Below are 15,937 nucleotides of genomic sequence, written 5' to 3' on the forward strand. Positions count from 1 at the left end.
ATATATTATGAGTTTAAAAAATGGTTATTTATCAACGAAAATTGAAAATAATAATTAATTTATTCAAAAATCCAAAAATAAAATTGCATTTTTTTAACGTTTGTCACGTGACACAAAACGCTCCTGATTGGTCGGGTTTATGATGACGTCACTTGCTTGTATCCTCGTTTGCCTACTGTATGTGGATTATATGTGGCACAGATTACAATACAGGCAAGTGACGTTAATGATTGGTATAAACATTTTGATATTTTCAACAAACGGAATCGAAAATCGCTGCTTTCTAGACCCGCTGCTATTATAATTTGACCTTATCTACTCCGAACATTACTTTATAACAACCATAGCTAAAAATCTGATATTTAGAATTCGAATATCGTTAAGTAACTTTTGATTGGTCAATCGCATATCTTTTTTTTTAATTTGGTTTCTTTTCAGCATTAACATTTAAACTTTTGTTTATATTATTTCGTATGATTAGTAATATTATAAATAAATTACATAATATTGCTGTAGCAATAATTATTAGTTAATCACAAAAAAATAATACAGAAATCACAACATTATAATCACATATTATGCTTTTACATTGAATATGGTCTGTGGTTCTCAAAGTTTTTGTTACTTTATCACTAAAAAAATATATTATGTTTAAAACAAAATTATTACAATCAAATTTATAAGGAGCTTATATTTTAAACATAACCCGCTTATTTAAAGGCCAAACTATACATATATATATCTCGAAATAATTATAAATAGATATTTAAATACATTTCACACGACTGCAAAAAAAAAACTTGTAACGTTTTCATGGTTCATGTATTTATGAGTTTCTTTATTCCACGATAACTTTTAAATCTCTGAACAGATTTGCATGTACGGGGTTACGTTATAATACCTACATCATATGACATACATTTTGAAAAAAAAACAACAAGTGTTTTCAAATCTAGTGAATATAACCATTACTGTAAATATTTTTTTATTGAATTATTAGTAACAAAATGCTTGAAAGATTTCGTTTAGTCAGAGGTTTGTCTTTAAAACTACGATCGTTTGATAACAATAAATATAAAATTTCAACTATTGACGCTATATAAGAGCAGCCTGTTGGGTAAAGAGGCGGACATGGCGCTTTAGAGAAAGTCTTCAAGACACTGGGTTGGCCTGGATATGGAGTCAATATAAACGAATATATCACACAAATTACGACCCATTTTATTTAATTTGGTCTCAATTACGCAAATTATTTATATCCTTATGATATCAAAGCTCTCCTCGAAATATCCAGACAACGCCAATGTATGATATTTTACAACTATTCCCTGTATTATATGTTAAGTAAATCAATATATACTTATACATAAACATTGTATAATTTAATCAGCTATAAGATATATTGGGCACAACACTTTAATATACTTGTAATATATTTGACCAGCGTTGTAGCACAGCCTTTTCATTCATCGACAATGGCTTAAAAAATGTGTTCGAATATATATCGCGTTACATAATATACATTCTTATATATCAGCGACGACATATATCATACAAAAATACACCTTTATCATATAACAATATATATGTTAATTCGTTACGAAATATCTATTATTTAGAAATTTTAACATTAACTTATTAATATTTTTTCATTGTACTTAAAAAAAAAGAATGTGTTACATATACTATGCCATCATTTTAATTAACAATTAAGAAACATATTTATTCAACAAATCATTATTAAATACTCTATGGTTAAAATAATCAAGTAATTGGGCTTTCTGTTCACTCAGTTCAAAAAATAAAAACACTTATCAAACCTTTAAGCATTATTTTACGTAGATTTTGAGCATATAGCTTTTCTTCCCCTATAAATTATGATTTATTTTTATAAAATATTGTGAAATTTACGTAACATATTTTTATATTATAAAGTAAATTTCACAAAAAACAATGACTTATTTTCATTGATTGAGCTGAAAGTAAAATTAACTCGAATTTTTAATTTAAATTAAATTGACTGAGTGAGAATCTCACTATTAATCGAAACATATATTGCCATAAACATAAAACAAAAGAAAAACTCAAATTTAAAATCCAAAAATAAAGTTAAATAGCCATTTACGGCCACTACAATAACAATACTCGGTCCGAAAACAATTAGTTTTATCGAAACTGTAAACCCTATTGATAACAATTGACAATTAATTGAAACTATTTAATTAATAGCTGCGGATTGTTCGAAGTCCCCTTTGTCGAGGCTCCGCTGGACTTTGGTGGGTTCGTATATTAACATGGACGTGCGTTCCGGACTAGTTCTATTACGTTGCATGTCTAAAAAAAAATTATAAAATTTCGCTTAAAGTTGTGGCAAATCAAGACTTTTTATGTATGTATATTTGTAAAGTTGAACAGTTCAAATTTCGGGAGCGACCAGTCTGATCGGAAAATACTGATTGCTTTCAATAGCCCACTTATTAAGTTTATCGTATATAAACTTAATAGGTGGGCTCGTCACGTCTCACATCTTTTTTAGCTTAATTGACGGGCAATCGGGCTACCTGATGTTAGGTGGTCACCGCTGCCCATAGACATTAGGGCCGTATGAAATTTTAATTACATCTTATACAACCAATGCGCCAACGTTGGGAACTGAGATGTTATGTCCCTCGTTCCTGTTACATTGGCTCACTCTTCCTTCAAACCGGAACACACTAAGTTTTGCTGTTGGGCGGTAGAATATGTGATGAATGGGAGCACCACGAAGTACGCTGTGATCCACGGGAGCGAAGTAACCTGTACATGACGAGTGTGGGCGTACTCACATCGCAAGCTCAGCCTGCGCTTGTGCTGGCCGCAGATCTCGAGCTGGCGCCGCAGCAGCTGCGAGGCGGACGCGGGGCGCGCGGGCGACGTGGCGGCGCGCCCCGCGTCCGACGACGCCGTCTTGTTCAAGCGCTCTACGGCACGAGAAATGGCAATTCGTGTAATACATATCAATATTGTAGCTGGCAATGTTCAAAACACTTCTCATAATTTAGAAAAGATATGTGAAAACAATATTGGAATTTAATCATTAATTCTGCATATCAATCAATATCCTGGCTCTATACCAAATTCCATAACGGTCGGTTGAAGGATTTAAAATTCGTAAATTATTGTACATATTCGTAATTTTTAAAGATAGAAGAAAAAATCCTAGCATTCGAACAGTACTGTACTGGAGCAGATTATCCGTTATGCAGTGTAAGCTACGGACTCCAAGCCTAATACCTAGCAGATCATAAGTTGTGAAATAATGTTTAGCAAGGGTTTTAAAATAATTGCTAATGAAATTATTGGAGCCAAATATTTTTCTTGTTTCAATAGAACGATTGCATAGTTAACCAAGAGATATAGCGTTCTAGTACTGTACAATACAAATAGACAAATTTCGACCATTTCGGCGATTTCAAGCACTGTTCATACTCACCACGTTCCGTCAAAACGATCTCTCGATGCATTTGCGATAGTTCAACGTCACTGATTAAGACCCTGTGTCTCAGATCCGGTAACAAAGAGCGACTCTTTTCAAATAGCGTATTTTTCGTTTCTTGGAACGATGAATTCTGACTTGATTGAGACGTCTGAAAATTGTACATTATTTAGATCTTTTCTTTCTTTTCCAACTGTTCACCAAGTTTAAAACTGAATAATTATCTCTATTGGGAACTTAGTCTTGTTCAATTAATATTTGGACTATACATTAATTATTACTACAGAATCCTCGGTTATAGACCCTACTATAACATAGCCATCTGGCGTACTGTCGGATATTATAAATACTACCTTATTTAAATTTAATTATTTAACTAGATTTAGATATAGACAAATTTACTAATTTTTGTTAGCATGTACTTTTTTAATAACAAAAAATTAACAGTTCATTATTGTCTCACGATTGCCCAAAATCTTTCCTCTCAAAGAGAAGTTACAAAAGCTAATTCAATAACGCTACAATGCGGTTTGGCAGTCTCGAAATATGAACTAAATAAAAGAATAATATTTCGATAATTTGCAAATTTGATACTGTCCGCAAAATTGTCGTTGTTTTGGTAGCGTAATTGTTATTATGAATATTTTAAATGACATAGTGTCTCTCCCAAGATAAGATTTTGTTTTATTTATTTATTATTGAATCAACAAGATTTTACTAGTCGGGGCCTGTTACTTGGTATATAATATAATACTATAAAATAACGTTTAACTAAAATAGCAACCACCAAATGATTATAAAGAACTGGCAAATAAGCCACACGATAGTAAGTGGTATCAACACCCATATAAATAGGGGTTATAAGATATATTAACCATTCCATACATCGCTAAAGCGCCACTAAACTTGGGAACTAAGATGTTACGGCCCTTGAGCTTATAGTAACACTGGCTCTGGCGATAGAATGTATGATGACTGCCGAGTCCATCAGACCATTGAGTAAATTCAAATTATATTTCATAATTGTTTATATTATTAATTATTATTATTGTTATTATTATTATTTTTATTGTTTATTTTACCTTATTTCTATTATGTGTTGGACTAGACTGGGGTCTATTCTTAAAATCAATATGATTCACCCCACTTTTATTTCTTACTATAGGTGATAGTTTCCTGAACTCGCTTCTTGGTTCCAGTTCGATCTTTACAGTCTCTGAAGTAGATGTATTACTCGCTCTACCGAATAGTGGGGATAGCTTCGGCCTAACCCCACTGCTGTCAGATTCCTCGACACTTTCGATTGTAATGGTAGAGTCAATACTATTAGGTTTTCGAATTGGTTTAACAATTATTAGACCAGCATCTAAATTCTTCTCTTGTTCATTTTCAGACTTTTGCATTTCAAAGTTGGGGTTTTCGAAACCAGTTTGGGTAGCGATATCGTCGCTAATTGCTGTAAAAGTTTGAGAAGCTCTATTCGACGCACGGTTTAACATTCGTTTACGTCGTTCCAGTTCTGCATGTATGTCAGTTTGCACGCGCAAGTTTATATCGCCGTAACGGCGAACAATGTAGTTTAGGAGCCAGTGATAACCTTTTCGTAGCCCTGGATCGATTTTAATTTTGCTTGACTTTGAATCGTACGGACTAGCGCTGTACGATTCAACTAACGTAGGACACCTGTACCTAAAGAGTAATATTATTTCATTTTTATTACAATTTGAATCATCTTGAATTAAATGTCAAGCTACGTAGGAACGTAGTCTACCGAGAAGAACCAGCAACAAATTCAGTAGTGTTACTCTTTTTCACCATTCTAATTACAGAGTACGTCAATAAAGTACAATTAAATTTATATATATCCAGCCTGAAAATCAACAAATACTAAGTACACGCTTTTTTATCATTGATATTATCTTGCATTGAGTAGTATGCCTTAGTTATGTTTTTTTGACATAAAATAATAAAAATAATAATAGGTCAACTTAAAAACTATATATTATATATACAATGAACCGTATCTAGCTTCTAAGATATATACACTGTAATTTCTATGTCACTTTCTAACAGTAAATGAAGTTACGAAGATTTTTTTTCAATTTTATTATTACAAGGAAAATAATTTATACGAGAATTATTGTATCGCTTAGTATTTGCACATGTGTACGTATATATTCGTCAATGTCGAATAATGAAAACCAAAGTAATTTTGAAAATAAAGGATCCTGCTACGAAAGTATAAAACCTGTAAATTAAATTTCATTAGCATTTGCATTAGCAGCCCGTAAATGTCCCACTGCTGGGATAAAGGCGTCCTCTCCCTTTGAGGAGAAGGTTTGGAGCATATTCTACCACGCTGCTCCAATGCGGGTTGGCGGAATACACATGTGGCAGAATTTCGTTGAAATTAGACACATGCAGGTTTCCTCACGATGTTTTCCTTCACCGCCGAGCACGAGATGAATTATAAACACAAATTAAGCACATGAAATTTCAGTGGTGCCTGCCTGGGTTTGAACCCGAAATCATCGGTTAAGATGCACGCGTTCTAACCACTGGGCCATCTCGGCTCATAAATTAAATTTCAGTAAGTTTCAAAACCTTACCTGTTAACTAATGGTTCAATGTTCAGTTTTTCAACTACATCTATATCGTCCAAAGCACCTCTTTTGTCTTGCTTATTAGCCAATACTAAGACAGGTTTACCTATGTCGGAAAAAAATGTGATATAAAAAAAATCATCAGGTTGAGGAGCACTGGAATTATTATATATGTTTTGTAAAGTAGAAGTTATTTTTTTATAATATAATATTCAGGTTGATGATAAATGATCACCACCGACCACAAATTGGCTCTGTAAGAAATATTAACCATTCCTTACACACCAATGCGCTATCAATTTTGGGAGTTAAGATGTTATGTCCCTTGAGCCTTCAAACAACTCTTCAAACAATTCTACGTTTGGCGGTAGAATATCTGATGAGTATTAAAGTAAAGTTAACAAAAATGAGTTACAATATTACAGTACACATAAATAAAATGTATACTTTTTATTAATAAGTAATAAAAAATTATATATAGTTTATATATATATTACAAACGACGTGATGGCATTTTACACTGATAAGAAAATTTAATTAAAAACAGCGTTTCATCGTACATATGATACGGTTGCTAGGTAATATATAACTAACCAGATATTTTGTCGTGCGATAAAACCTCCTCTAGGACAGATTTACATTCATCCAACCGTGAAAAATCACTGGAATCGATAACAAATATCACACCATGGACCTCGCTATAATATTGAGGCCATATTTGTCTAAACTGCGGCCCGCCACCCAAATCGTATATAGTTACTGGCGTATCTTTATGAACTAAATTAACAGCCTTAAAACCGACCGTAGGTAAAACTCTATCGTCCTTTTCGCCCGCTAAATTATTAACAGTTTTCGTTTTACCCGCGTTGTCTAATCCGATCATAATTAAAACAATATGACGACGCATTTTGCGCCGTCTAAATAAACCAACACAATTACCCATCACTGAACACTAAAATTAATAATATTAAAAATATAATACAACTTTTCATTTAAATTTATTAGCAACTTCAAAATTCTCGTGCGCCGCCATTCGGTTTCGTAAACATAACTTTTTTAGTTGACACAACGGTTACCAATGGCGATCAAGTCTGATGTGGCCAGTATTGAGTCAAAACAAAACAAAATGCTTAGCGCTTGTATTTAAAATATATTCACATATATTTGTTTAAAATAATCCAATAAATAGATTTTTTTTTTATTTATTATATACTCAAGATTTAGCAATTTAGTTAATAATAACTAATTTTTATGACTGTAACAATATTGCATTTAATGTTTCCTTATAAAAAATTCTATAATTTTGTCAAGGTTTTCTACAAGGTCACAGGTGGTATTTTTCATTGAATTTTATTTAAATATTTACAATCTTATAACTGGAGGCCATTTTTTTCTTTGAGATTAACTTATTAAATTGTTATTTAATACAAAAAACAACCTTATTATTTCGAAATACTTTATCTTAATTTATAGTTTGGGGGAATATTTTATAAATAAAATAACAAAATAGAAAATACATAGTGAACATTTATTTTGTGAAAAATAAAATTCGCAATAAATACAGGTACAATTTCTCATGGATATTTACAAAGCTAAACTCTTTAAATAATACATTGTTATGAATAGAATTTCGCGCCAATTATAACTGCAGGCATATTCCGGGTTGCCATAATCAAAAATGCTCTCTATCTGAATCTAATCAGGATTGTGTCGCCATTTTTAACTGAAAAATAGGCTAAATCTTTCATAACATTATCCAATGTGATTTCAGCTCCTTGCATTTGATCATCAAGTAAATATAGTGTGGGTGATCCGGTATTTCCCTTCGAAAAGAGTCTCTGTGCCATCGTTACCAATTTTTGTACAGCCATACTTGAGGGGAACTTCTTTTTGAGGACTTTACCGTTTTCATTGCATAGAGTTATTTCTAATAATTGCGAAGTGAGGGTTGTTGTTTTTGGTACTTTGACTAGCAGGCTGTCGTCGGGTATGCCATATTCTGGAAAACAATTTTTTTGCTTCAATTAATGAGTAAAAGACATTCATCGTTAAAATTACAACCAATAATTTTTTTTTTGAATATTTATCACTAAAGAGGGTAAAATTTTAACGTTATAAAATTATGTACGGGAGTTCTTGATTTTCGATATTGCAACATATCGGATGTCGTGGATATTTTATGTTGGATCTAGACATGAATACAGATGTATGAATAATATTTTACTGGATTCAAATACAGTTACGGATGCGAAATTATTTCAGATTATCTGATCGTTTCGACTTGTTTCAGTAACGATTATTAAATTATTTATTTTTACACTATTATTTGGTATTAGGTATAACCACAGAAAAAAAATTAAAAAAAAATCTTTCAGCTGGCAAGTATGGCCTCCTTATGAGACCTGTGTAGTAAATAACTTTTTTCACAGTTGGGTTAGTCCTTGACATTAACAACAAGTGTTAGTTTATCTTAAACTTACTGGAGATGAGTTCTTGAAAACGACAATGTTCAATATCAAAAGCAACTTTCTTCTGTGGGTCACTCTGGACTAACTTCCATTCAGCTCCGTATCTTTTCATATAATCATATTCAGCACCACGTCTTAATTCCCGAGTTATGAGTGATCCATTTATTTCCTGCAACAATAAATTAGTGACTGAAGATGTGTAATTTTAAATAACAGGTGGATACCACCCAATCATCATATATTCTACCGTTGAACAGCAATACTTAGTATCGTTGTGTTCCAGTTTAAGGGGTGATTGAGTCAGTGTAAAAGGTACAAGCGACATTAAATCTCAGTTCCCAGATTGGGTGCAGTGACGATGTAAGGGATGATTAATTATATCCTACAGCCTAAATGGTGATAACCACTTACCATCAGTTACCAGTCAGCTTTCCTACGTTAATATTTCACATAATATAAATTGTCATGTGTAGTTTTGGTAGTTCTAAAATATTTATATTGTTATTTAATTTGTCTTTTTATGGTTTACCTGCAAGTTACCAATTTTAGCGATGATCATCTGTGAGCCGGTGTCGTAGTCCTCATCATTCTGCACGGGGTTCTTTAGGAAGTATAATTTTTTCAGAGATTTCAATTTATCTAATTCGCTGAGGGATCGCCACTGAAACATTTATTAATTTTATTATGGTGGATCTGGTTAAGTTTCATTTATATTATTTATTCTATTCAAGGTAATAATAACGATTGTTTACATATTTTTTTTTGTAACTTGTTTGACGCAGTGCTGGCCCTTACTGACCTTTACAGCGTCACCGAGCGTTGGGGCGAGTGTTAAAACTCTGCCTTAAGGTGAACCCTTTCGGGCTCGAGAGTGACATTCATCCTGAGGGTGTCTCCTATGAGAACGTAGTCGGTGGGGTGTGAACACTTGAATTTAAACACTAATAGAATCTAGTGACGTCACGGAGGCGGTCGTGAATCTGGGTCCTCGTTTCCGTTTGTTTACAAAATAAATAAGTAATATGTAAATTATATATATACCTAAACTGCTCTCTTTTGGTAAAAATCCTGATAGTTAATTTCTTGCGCCATAGATCTCAAAATGTTTAGAAATGAAAAAAAAATAATAATTATTATTTCTTATGCAGAATGTAAAAAGTTTACTTACATCATTAATGTTATTTCTGTTCAAAAACAAAACTTCCAATTTTTCAAAAACATCAACTTTACCATAGCCCGGTTCGTCATTAAACTTAATCGCTCCAATGTTACAATCATTCAAACTTAATATTTTCAAACTCTTCAAACGTCCGAGGTTCATAATCTCCGACCAGGAATCGATTGGATTGCCATCGAGCCGCAATACCGACAAGGTACGCAGAGTGACATCGGGTTGAATTATTTTTTTTATTCTGTTGTACGCTGCGATGAGTTCATTTATCTTCGGCCATAGATGTGATAGGGCAAGGATGTCCGTCCATTCGTAATCGCAAACTGATATATTTAGTTTCTCCAACGCACTGAAGTTTATTGACAGCTGGGTTAAAGTTTCCTCGGGCATATCTATTGCCATGCGGTTTTTGCTGTAATTATAAAAAAAAAGATCAACAAAATCCTTCCTATAATTATAAATAGGAAAATCAATTAGTTTGTTACGCTTTCGCCTTTCATGAAATTTTGCATACAAGGTGAATCAGGGGTACCTAATGCCTAGGCCGCCCCCCTCAAACGTGGGCCACGCTTGGAAATGTTCAACTGCTGGAATATGGCCTCCTTAACTGGGACAGGTGAGGGTTCAAGCTTTAGAAAGCACGGTAGGCCGATAGTCCTGCGCCTGAGTTTGTGTAAAATTACAGCCACATCGAATTATGAGAGTTAGGGAATACAAAATGCTTTGTTTGCGCACACATTTCTGCACTATATGCCATGCGCCGTTTGCTACCCTTCTATGTAAAAAGGGCGAAAACGATCAAAGGAACATCAATACCATACAAGAGTTTTTAAAATAAATCCTCACCTCAGATCCAGCTCCCTCAAGTCCGGTAGCTGAGACGATAGCTGTATAACCTCCCTCCAGTTCGCGAACAGGTTCTGGGAAACATCCAGGCTCCGCACGTTAGGGCACAGCACGGCTACGTTACCAGCTTTAGATATATTTTGATCATGTACACACACTTCTAAAAGACGATCGAATTTTCTGTAAAAAAAATAATAAATACCAATTATGATTGAGTCACACATACACACAACAGCCTGTACATTTCCCACTGCTGGGCTAAGGCCTTCTCTCCTTTTGAGGAGAAGGTTTGGAGCATATTCCACCACGCTGCTCCAATGAGGGTTGGTGGCATACATATTATATGGCAGAATTTCGTTGAAATTAGACACATGCAGGTTTCTTTGCGATGTTTTCCTTCGCCGCCGAGCACGAGATGAATTATAAACACAAATTAAGCACATGAATTCAATGGTGCTTTCCTCGGACTTGGTGGACTTCAGTGGTGCGAGCCTGGGTTTGAACCCGAAATCATCGGTTAAGATGCACTAACCACTGGGCCATCTCGGCGGTAATTGTTGTTTATAGTCTATCATACCAGAAGGTAGAATAATCGATATAAAACTGAAATATCACATCTAGTTGTCGCTCGCGTTTTAGGGGTTTATCGTCGGGTGTTGAGCATGAAAAAGTATGTCCTTACTTAGAGTTCAAACTTGAACCACGTAATGCATGAAAATATTCTTAAGTCTGGTAACACCTGACATTAATATTTTTTTTATGGTATCGGTAGGCGGATAAGCAAATGGGCCACCTGATGGTAAGTGGCCACCAACGCCCATAGACAAGGGCGTTGTAAGAAATATTAACCATTCCTTACATCTCCAATGCGCCACCAACCTCAGGAACCAAGATGTTACTTCCCTTGTGCCTGGAGTTACACTGGCTCACTCACTCTACAAACCGGAACACAACAATACTGAGTACCACTGTTTGGCGGAATAGAATATCTGATAAATGGGTGGTACCTACCCAGACTTGCACAAAAGCCCTACCACCAAGTGAAACAAACAAACTCTTTAGTTTTATAATAGTGGTAAATGAAATAATAATAGTTAGAGAAAGAAAATTACTTTCCCATACTTGCATTAGCCAATCTCAATAAAGATTGAGAAAAGAAAAGAAATGTCAAGAGAATGAAACAGATGCTGGCCAAACAAATGGTTAACTACTATTTAAAAACAATATACTAAAATATATTATTAGTACTAATTTGCTCACTGTTTCTGATGAATCTTTTCAAAGCCAACCATCTCAATGAAGGGGGCTCCCATTTCCCTCTTCCACTCATTAATCACCGTCCTGCGGTGAGCTGCGACTGTTTCATCCTGAAAAAAATATTAACCGTTTGTAAAAAAATATTTTTTATAAGTCCATCCTTTTCTTCCGCAGATTTTGAAGGTTTAAAAGTATATTACAATAAATCTTATGTTCGATATAAGGTTACTATACTATTAAGAAATAATTCTGGAACTCATTTCAAAATATTGCTCTTTTGCAAGTATCTTGAAATATTTTCTATAATAACATATATGTTTCCTCCATATAATAAAAATTAAACACATCAAAAAATTCACTCGAGGCTCCACTCTTAAATTAAATAGTGTTGCATTATAAAAAATGATAATTGTATTCATCAAGAACTATTTGTTGTGGACAATTTAGCAGAGTTTTGAGCAAATTACATGGAATATGTATAGTTATATCTAAGGTTAGTTAATCTTAACTCTTTCGATTGAAATGGATTGTATGTATTGCTGTTGCTGGCGTTGAATATGTGATGAATGGGTGCTAGCTAACCAGCCTTATTGCACAAAGCTTAGCTACCAACTAAAATGTATTATTTAGATGTAATTGTGTAAGTAAATTTAATTATATAATAAATTTACACAATGTAAAAGTAACAGAACTTACTATCTCATATGTTGTAACAAACAGAATGCATCTCTTTGTATATTAATTGTGAATATTTTAATTTGACGGCTACAATATTTTGCATAGAAATACTTTGACAGAGACGATAATACTTTTAAATTTTACAATATGACTGTGTTGTCTTACTTCAGACTGATACTGAGAATTTGTATTACTTGACAAAAGAAACCAAAAATACTTTTCCATCAGCCCCATCTACTTTTAATAATAGATATTCAAGTGTTACACTTATTATAAACTAGACTCTAGACAGAAAATATATTTGCAAGGCAATTTAAATGACACATATCATATATATTACTTTGTTACAATGAGACGAAGTAATATAATTATAAATACTTTCATTAACAACTAAGTTAATCAAGTTTGCATTCTTGTTTTACAGACAAAGGCAATTTATTCTATAATTAAATCGCCCTTACATTGAAAGCTCCTTTAAAGATTGTTGTTGTTGAGTTAAGTTATTTGAAGATCTGAGGAACTTTAAATTCCATGACATTTAAAGTCATATAAATGGTAATAAACGCTTAAGCTATTTTTTTTTTCAAAACACATGATATCACTTAGACCAACAACAGTGCAACGATATAATATATCTACTAGAGTATATCATTAAAATAAACTACTGTCTGTAATGCGTGTGTGGGTGGATGTTAGTCATTGGAAAGATATTGGAAAAAAACTATATTGTAAATTTACTTACTTCACGATCACCGTAGTATCTCCTGATCGCCTCCGCGCAAGTTTTGTATTGAGCAATTTTGTTTGGACGAATAAATGAACCAGCGTTAGGCTTGGTAGTTTTAAAATATTGTATATCTTCAACGAAACCGTTGTGTTTTCCACGCTCGGCGTTGTCCCACTCTACACCGTACCATATCCCTTTGTAGCCCTGCACTTCACCGATGTATTTTACGGTAGCAAAATCATCATTACATTTCACCCGACTACCTATAAACACTGGGTTCTCGCAATCCTCGCCACCATTGTGACTATCCATGGCACCGTTACAAAATTTTGGTATTAAATTTACAGGCATCGCGCCCACCATTCTATTTACGTTTTCGAAAAAAGAACTGTTTATCAAAAGAAAACCAGAATGATTTCGTTTTGGGAATACTTTGATACTTCTGTCAAATTATGAGTCAATATGTCAACACTCAACTGTAAATTTTTGTGTGGTCGCACTTAGCGATTATAAACCATTATGAATATTATTATTTTTTTCTTTAAATTCTGAAATGAAATCCAAATTTAATTTATAGAATATATGTTTTATTTTTTGCTTATCCTTTTAACTCCAACATTTTTTATTTTACTACTTAAATCATTTATGTTTACAATTAACCGATTGCCAGGTATAAAATTAGTCTAAATAATTGCTAACATTGTCACTAGGTGCCGCTACTTAGATCATTTTGAAAAGAACAAATAACTTCCTGAAAGGTGATTGGTCGTTGATGAGCGTAGTGTATAATACGACCAAGTAGGGACGTTCACTAAATAAGGGCGAAAATGTAAATTTTATTTCCGGATATGTACCGAATCGCACACGTTGTGTCGTAAAAAAGCTTCATCCCTACGGTATATATACGTTTGTATCATTGTATTCAAAGCTTCAGCTGTAGTAAAGTTGTGTTAAATAATTTTTTTGAGTGGAACGTCAATTCATTTTATAGCAGAGGTGTGTGACCGGTAATTCGAAGATAATTTTTAATTCGCTCGTCGTCTCCGCGCAGTGCAAGCGTCCTCCCGCTATCCGTTTTCTAAAATCGAAGGAGACCAACGAAAAATCAAAATTACTTTTTCACAAAAATGGCTACCCCCAATGTCCTAGTCGTGTATTCGAGTCGATAATATAGAAATGTTGAATTGTGTCTGTGAAAATATGCAGTTTATAAGTGAACAATTGTTGCGTGCCGTGCAATAGTGCATAGGGATTAATCACGACAAAGGATACAAGCAACAAAATGAGGTACGTATAGCACAGTTCATCAAACCTTTCTGAGCTTTAGCATGGAAAACAAATAAATAATATCTATCTTACATGCGTCGTTCTATATTTAATCGGGAATATTTACACTTAACCGTCCATCTGTTTTGTTCTCTAGCGCGTAATTTTGACCGATATATTAGAATGTAAACATAGTCATGGAACATTGATTTGTTGATTATGCTTATAATTTGCACTTTTATGAATGACTTTGCAAAAAACATTGCATATACTAGCTTATAGAGGCTTCGCCCATTCAAGATAACGAGAGAAACGCTTGAATAGGTGTTCCTATTGATTTTTTAACGTGTTAGTAAAGGGTACCCCACACGTCGAAATCGTTTTATTTTGGTAACGTTTCATACGCGTTTGTTTGACCTTGAATTAAATTGCCATGTATATAGGGGATGAGTAATTTTACTTAGAATAAGGGGAGTTTACCCCCATTGAAGGGACGCGAGACCTATGACTAATACCCCGCCCATACTATACTATATGATGATAATTACAAATGAAGAAATTTAATTCCTTTATATGATAATGATTTAATCTTATATATATATAATAGTCTGATAATGATTTAATCTCTTCGACTTCAATGAATGAAAACGAACAGAATTACGAAAGATAAACATTGAAAAAAATATATACTTAAAATATTTCATTCTTAAACGAAATTCGAGCTTGAAAAATACGAACTATTTGAGTCATTAATATTTTTACAAAAGCTGCAAATTATCTACGTTTAATTTTTTATGACACTTAAAATAAATGTTTATTTGTGAGCAGAAAGGCTATTAAATCATTTATGTCATCAACACAATGCTATTCTTGTCAATACAGGTGAGTTATAAAGGTTTCAATAATATATCTCTGCTAATCTTTGTTATAATATGTAGTTTGGATTCTGAATATTGAATATTGAAATTTGAAAATCTTTGTTTTTTTTTAAATATTTTCTAATTTCATTTAAATAATATGTTTTTCATTACTTGATAAGAAATTCTGAGTCTGTTTTGAAAATTGTCAGTTTGCAGTTATGATCGTGCTAATAAATACTAATTAATATTATGTTAAATGAAATTTTGAATCTGGAAATCATTAATTCATTGATTCTTGTTCTTGTTAATTATGGATATTTTAGTTGAGTTTTTAATTGGTGGTAGGGCTATCTATGTAGATAGGTACCACGGACTCATCATATCTTCTACCCCCAAATGGTAATGGTTAGTTTTGTAGTGTTCCGGTTTGAAGAGTGAGTTAACCAGAGTAGCCACATCTCAGTTTCCAATATTCGTGGAATTTTGACAATATAAGTTATGGTTGAAATTTCTCACTGTGCTTATAACGATGGATAATAGTACTACTACTATTTGCCATCAATATATCCATTAGCCTATCTTTTTA

The 15,937-nt window shown here is 33.2% G+C and overlaps 2 protein-coding genes across 3 annotated transcripts; both read right to left on the bottom strand.

Moving 5' to 3' along the window:
- Positions 1 to 1,678: 1,678 nt before the first annotated feature.
- Positions 1,679 to 7,150, bottom strand: LOC125073990 (ADP-ribosylation factor-like protein 13B). Of its 2 annotated transcripts, XM_047685142.1 has the most exons (7): positions 6,673 to 7,150; positions 6,085 to 6,184; positions 4,558 to 5,164; positions 3,473 to 3,626; positions 2,946 to 2,960; positions 2,826 to 2,900; positions 1,679 to 2,334 (listed from the first exon to the last, which is right to left on the bottom strand). In XM_047685142.1, the coding sequence occupies exons 1-7, from the start codon at positions 7,019 to 7,021 to the stop codon at positions 2,219 to 2,221; spliced, it is 1,416 nt and encodes a 471-aa protein (XP_047541098.1). In that variant the 5' UTR covers positions 7,022 to 7,150; the 3' UTR covers positions 1,679 to 2,218. The 2 variants fall into 2 exon arrangements, with proteins under 2 accessions (XP_047541098.1, XP_047541097.1); XM_047685141.1 differs by having other exon boundaries at positions 2,826 to 2,960.
- Positions 7,151 to 7,585: 435 nt separating this feature from the next.
- On the bottom strand, positions 7,586 to 13,676 carry LOC125074055 (tubulin-specific chaperone E). Its single transcript, XM_047685276.1, has 7 exons — positions 13,241 to 13,676; positions 11,824 to 11,930; positions 10,564 to 10,743; positions 9,715 to 10,129; positions 9,076 to 9,207; positions 8,559 to 8,715; positions 7,586 to 8,077 (listed from the first exon to the last, which is right to left on the bottom strand). The coding sequence occupies exons 1-7, from the start codon at positions 13,586 to 13,588 to the stop codon at positions 7,764 to 7,766; spliced, it is 1,653 nt and encodes a 550-aa protein (XP_047541232.1). The 5' UTR covers positions 13,589 to 13,676; the 3' UTR covers positions 7,586 to 7,763.
- Positions 13,677 to 15,937: the final 2,261 nt, after the last annotated feature.

The sequence above is a fragment of the Vanessa atalanta genome, chromosome 26, assembly GCF_905147765.1.
Source record: "Vanessa atalanta chromosome 26, ilVanAtal1.2, whole genome shotgun sequence".
In the NCBI taxonomy this organism is placed as follows: domain Eukaryota; kingdom Metazoa; phylum Arthropoda; class Insecta; order Lepidoptera; family Nymphalidae; genus Vanessa; species Vanessa atalanta.

Excerpts from the sequence above, each read along its gene's own strand:
- LOC125074055 (XM_047685276.1), bottom strand. The coding sequence starts at position 13,588 with ATGGTGGGCGCGATGCCTGTAAATTTAATACCAAAATTTTGTAACGGT. Across the intron at positions 11,931-13,240 it reads GATACTACGGTGATCGTGAA|GATGAAACAGTCGCAGCTCA; the intron begins GTAAGTAAATTT and ends TATTTTTTTCAG. Across the intron at positions 10,130-10,563 it reads TTGAGGGAGCTGGATCTGAG|CAAAAACCGCATGGCAATAG; the intron begins GTGAGGATTTAT and ends TTATAATTACAG.
- LOC125073990 (XM_047685141.1), bottom strand. The coding sequence starts at position 7,021 with ATGGGTAATTGTGTTGGTTTATTTAGACGGCGCAAAATGCGTCGTCAT. Across the intron at positions 2,961-3,472 it reads GATCGTTTTGACGGAACGTG|AGCGCTTGAACAAGACGGCG; the intron begins GTGAGTATGAAC and ends CTCGTGCCGTAG. Across the intron at positions 2,335-2,825 it reads GCGCAGGCTGAGCTTGCGAT|ACATGCAACGTAATAGAACT; the intron begins GTGAGTACGCCC and ends ATTTTTTTTTAG.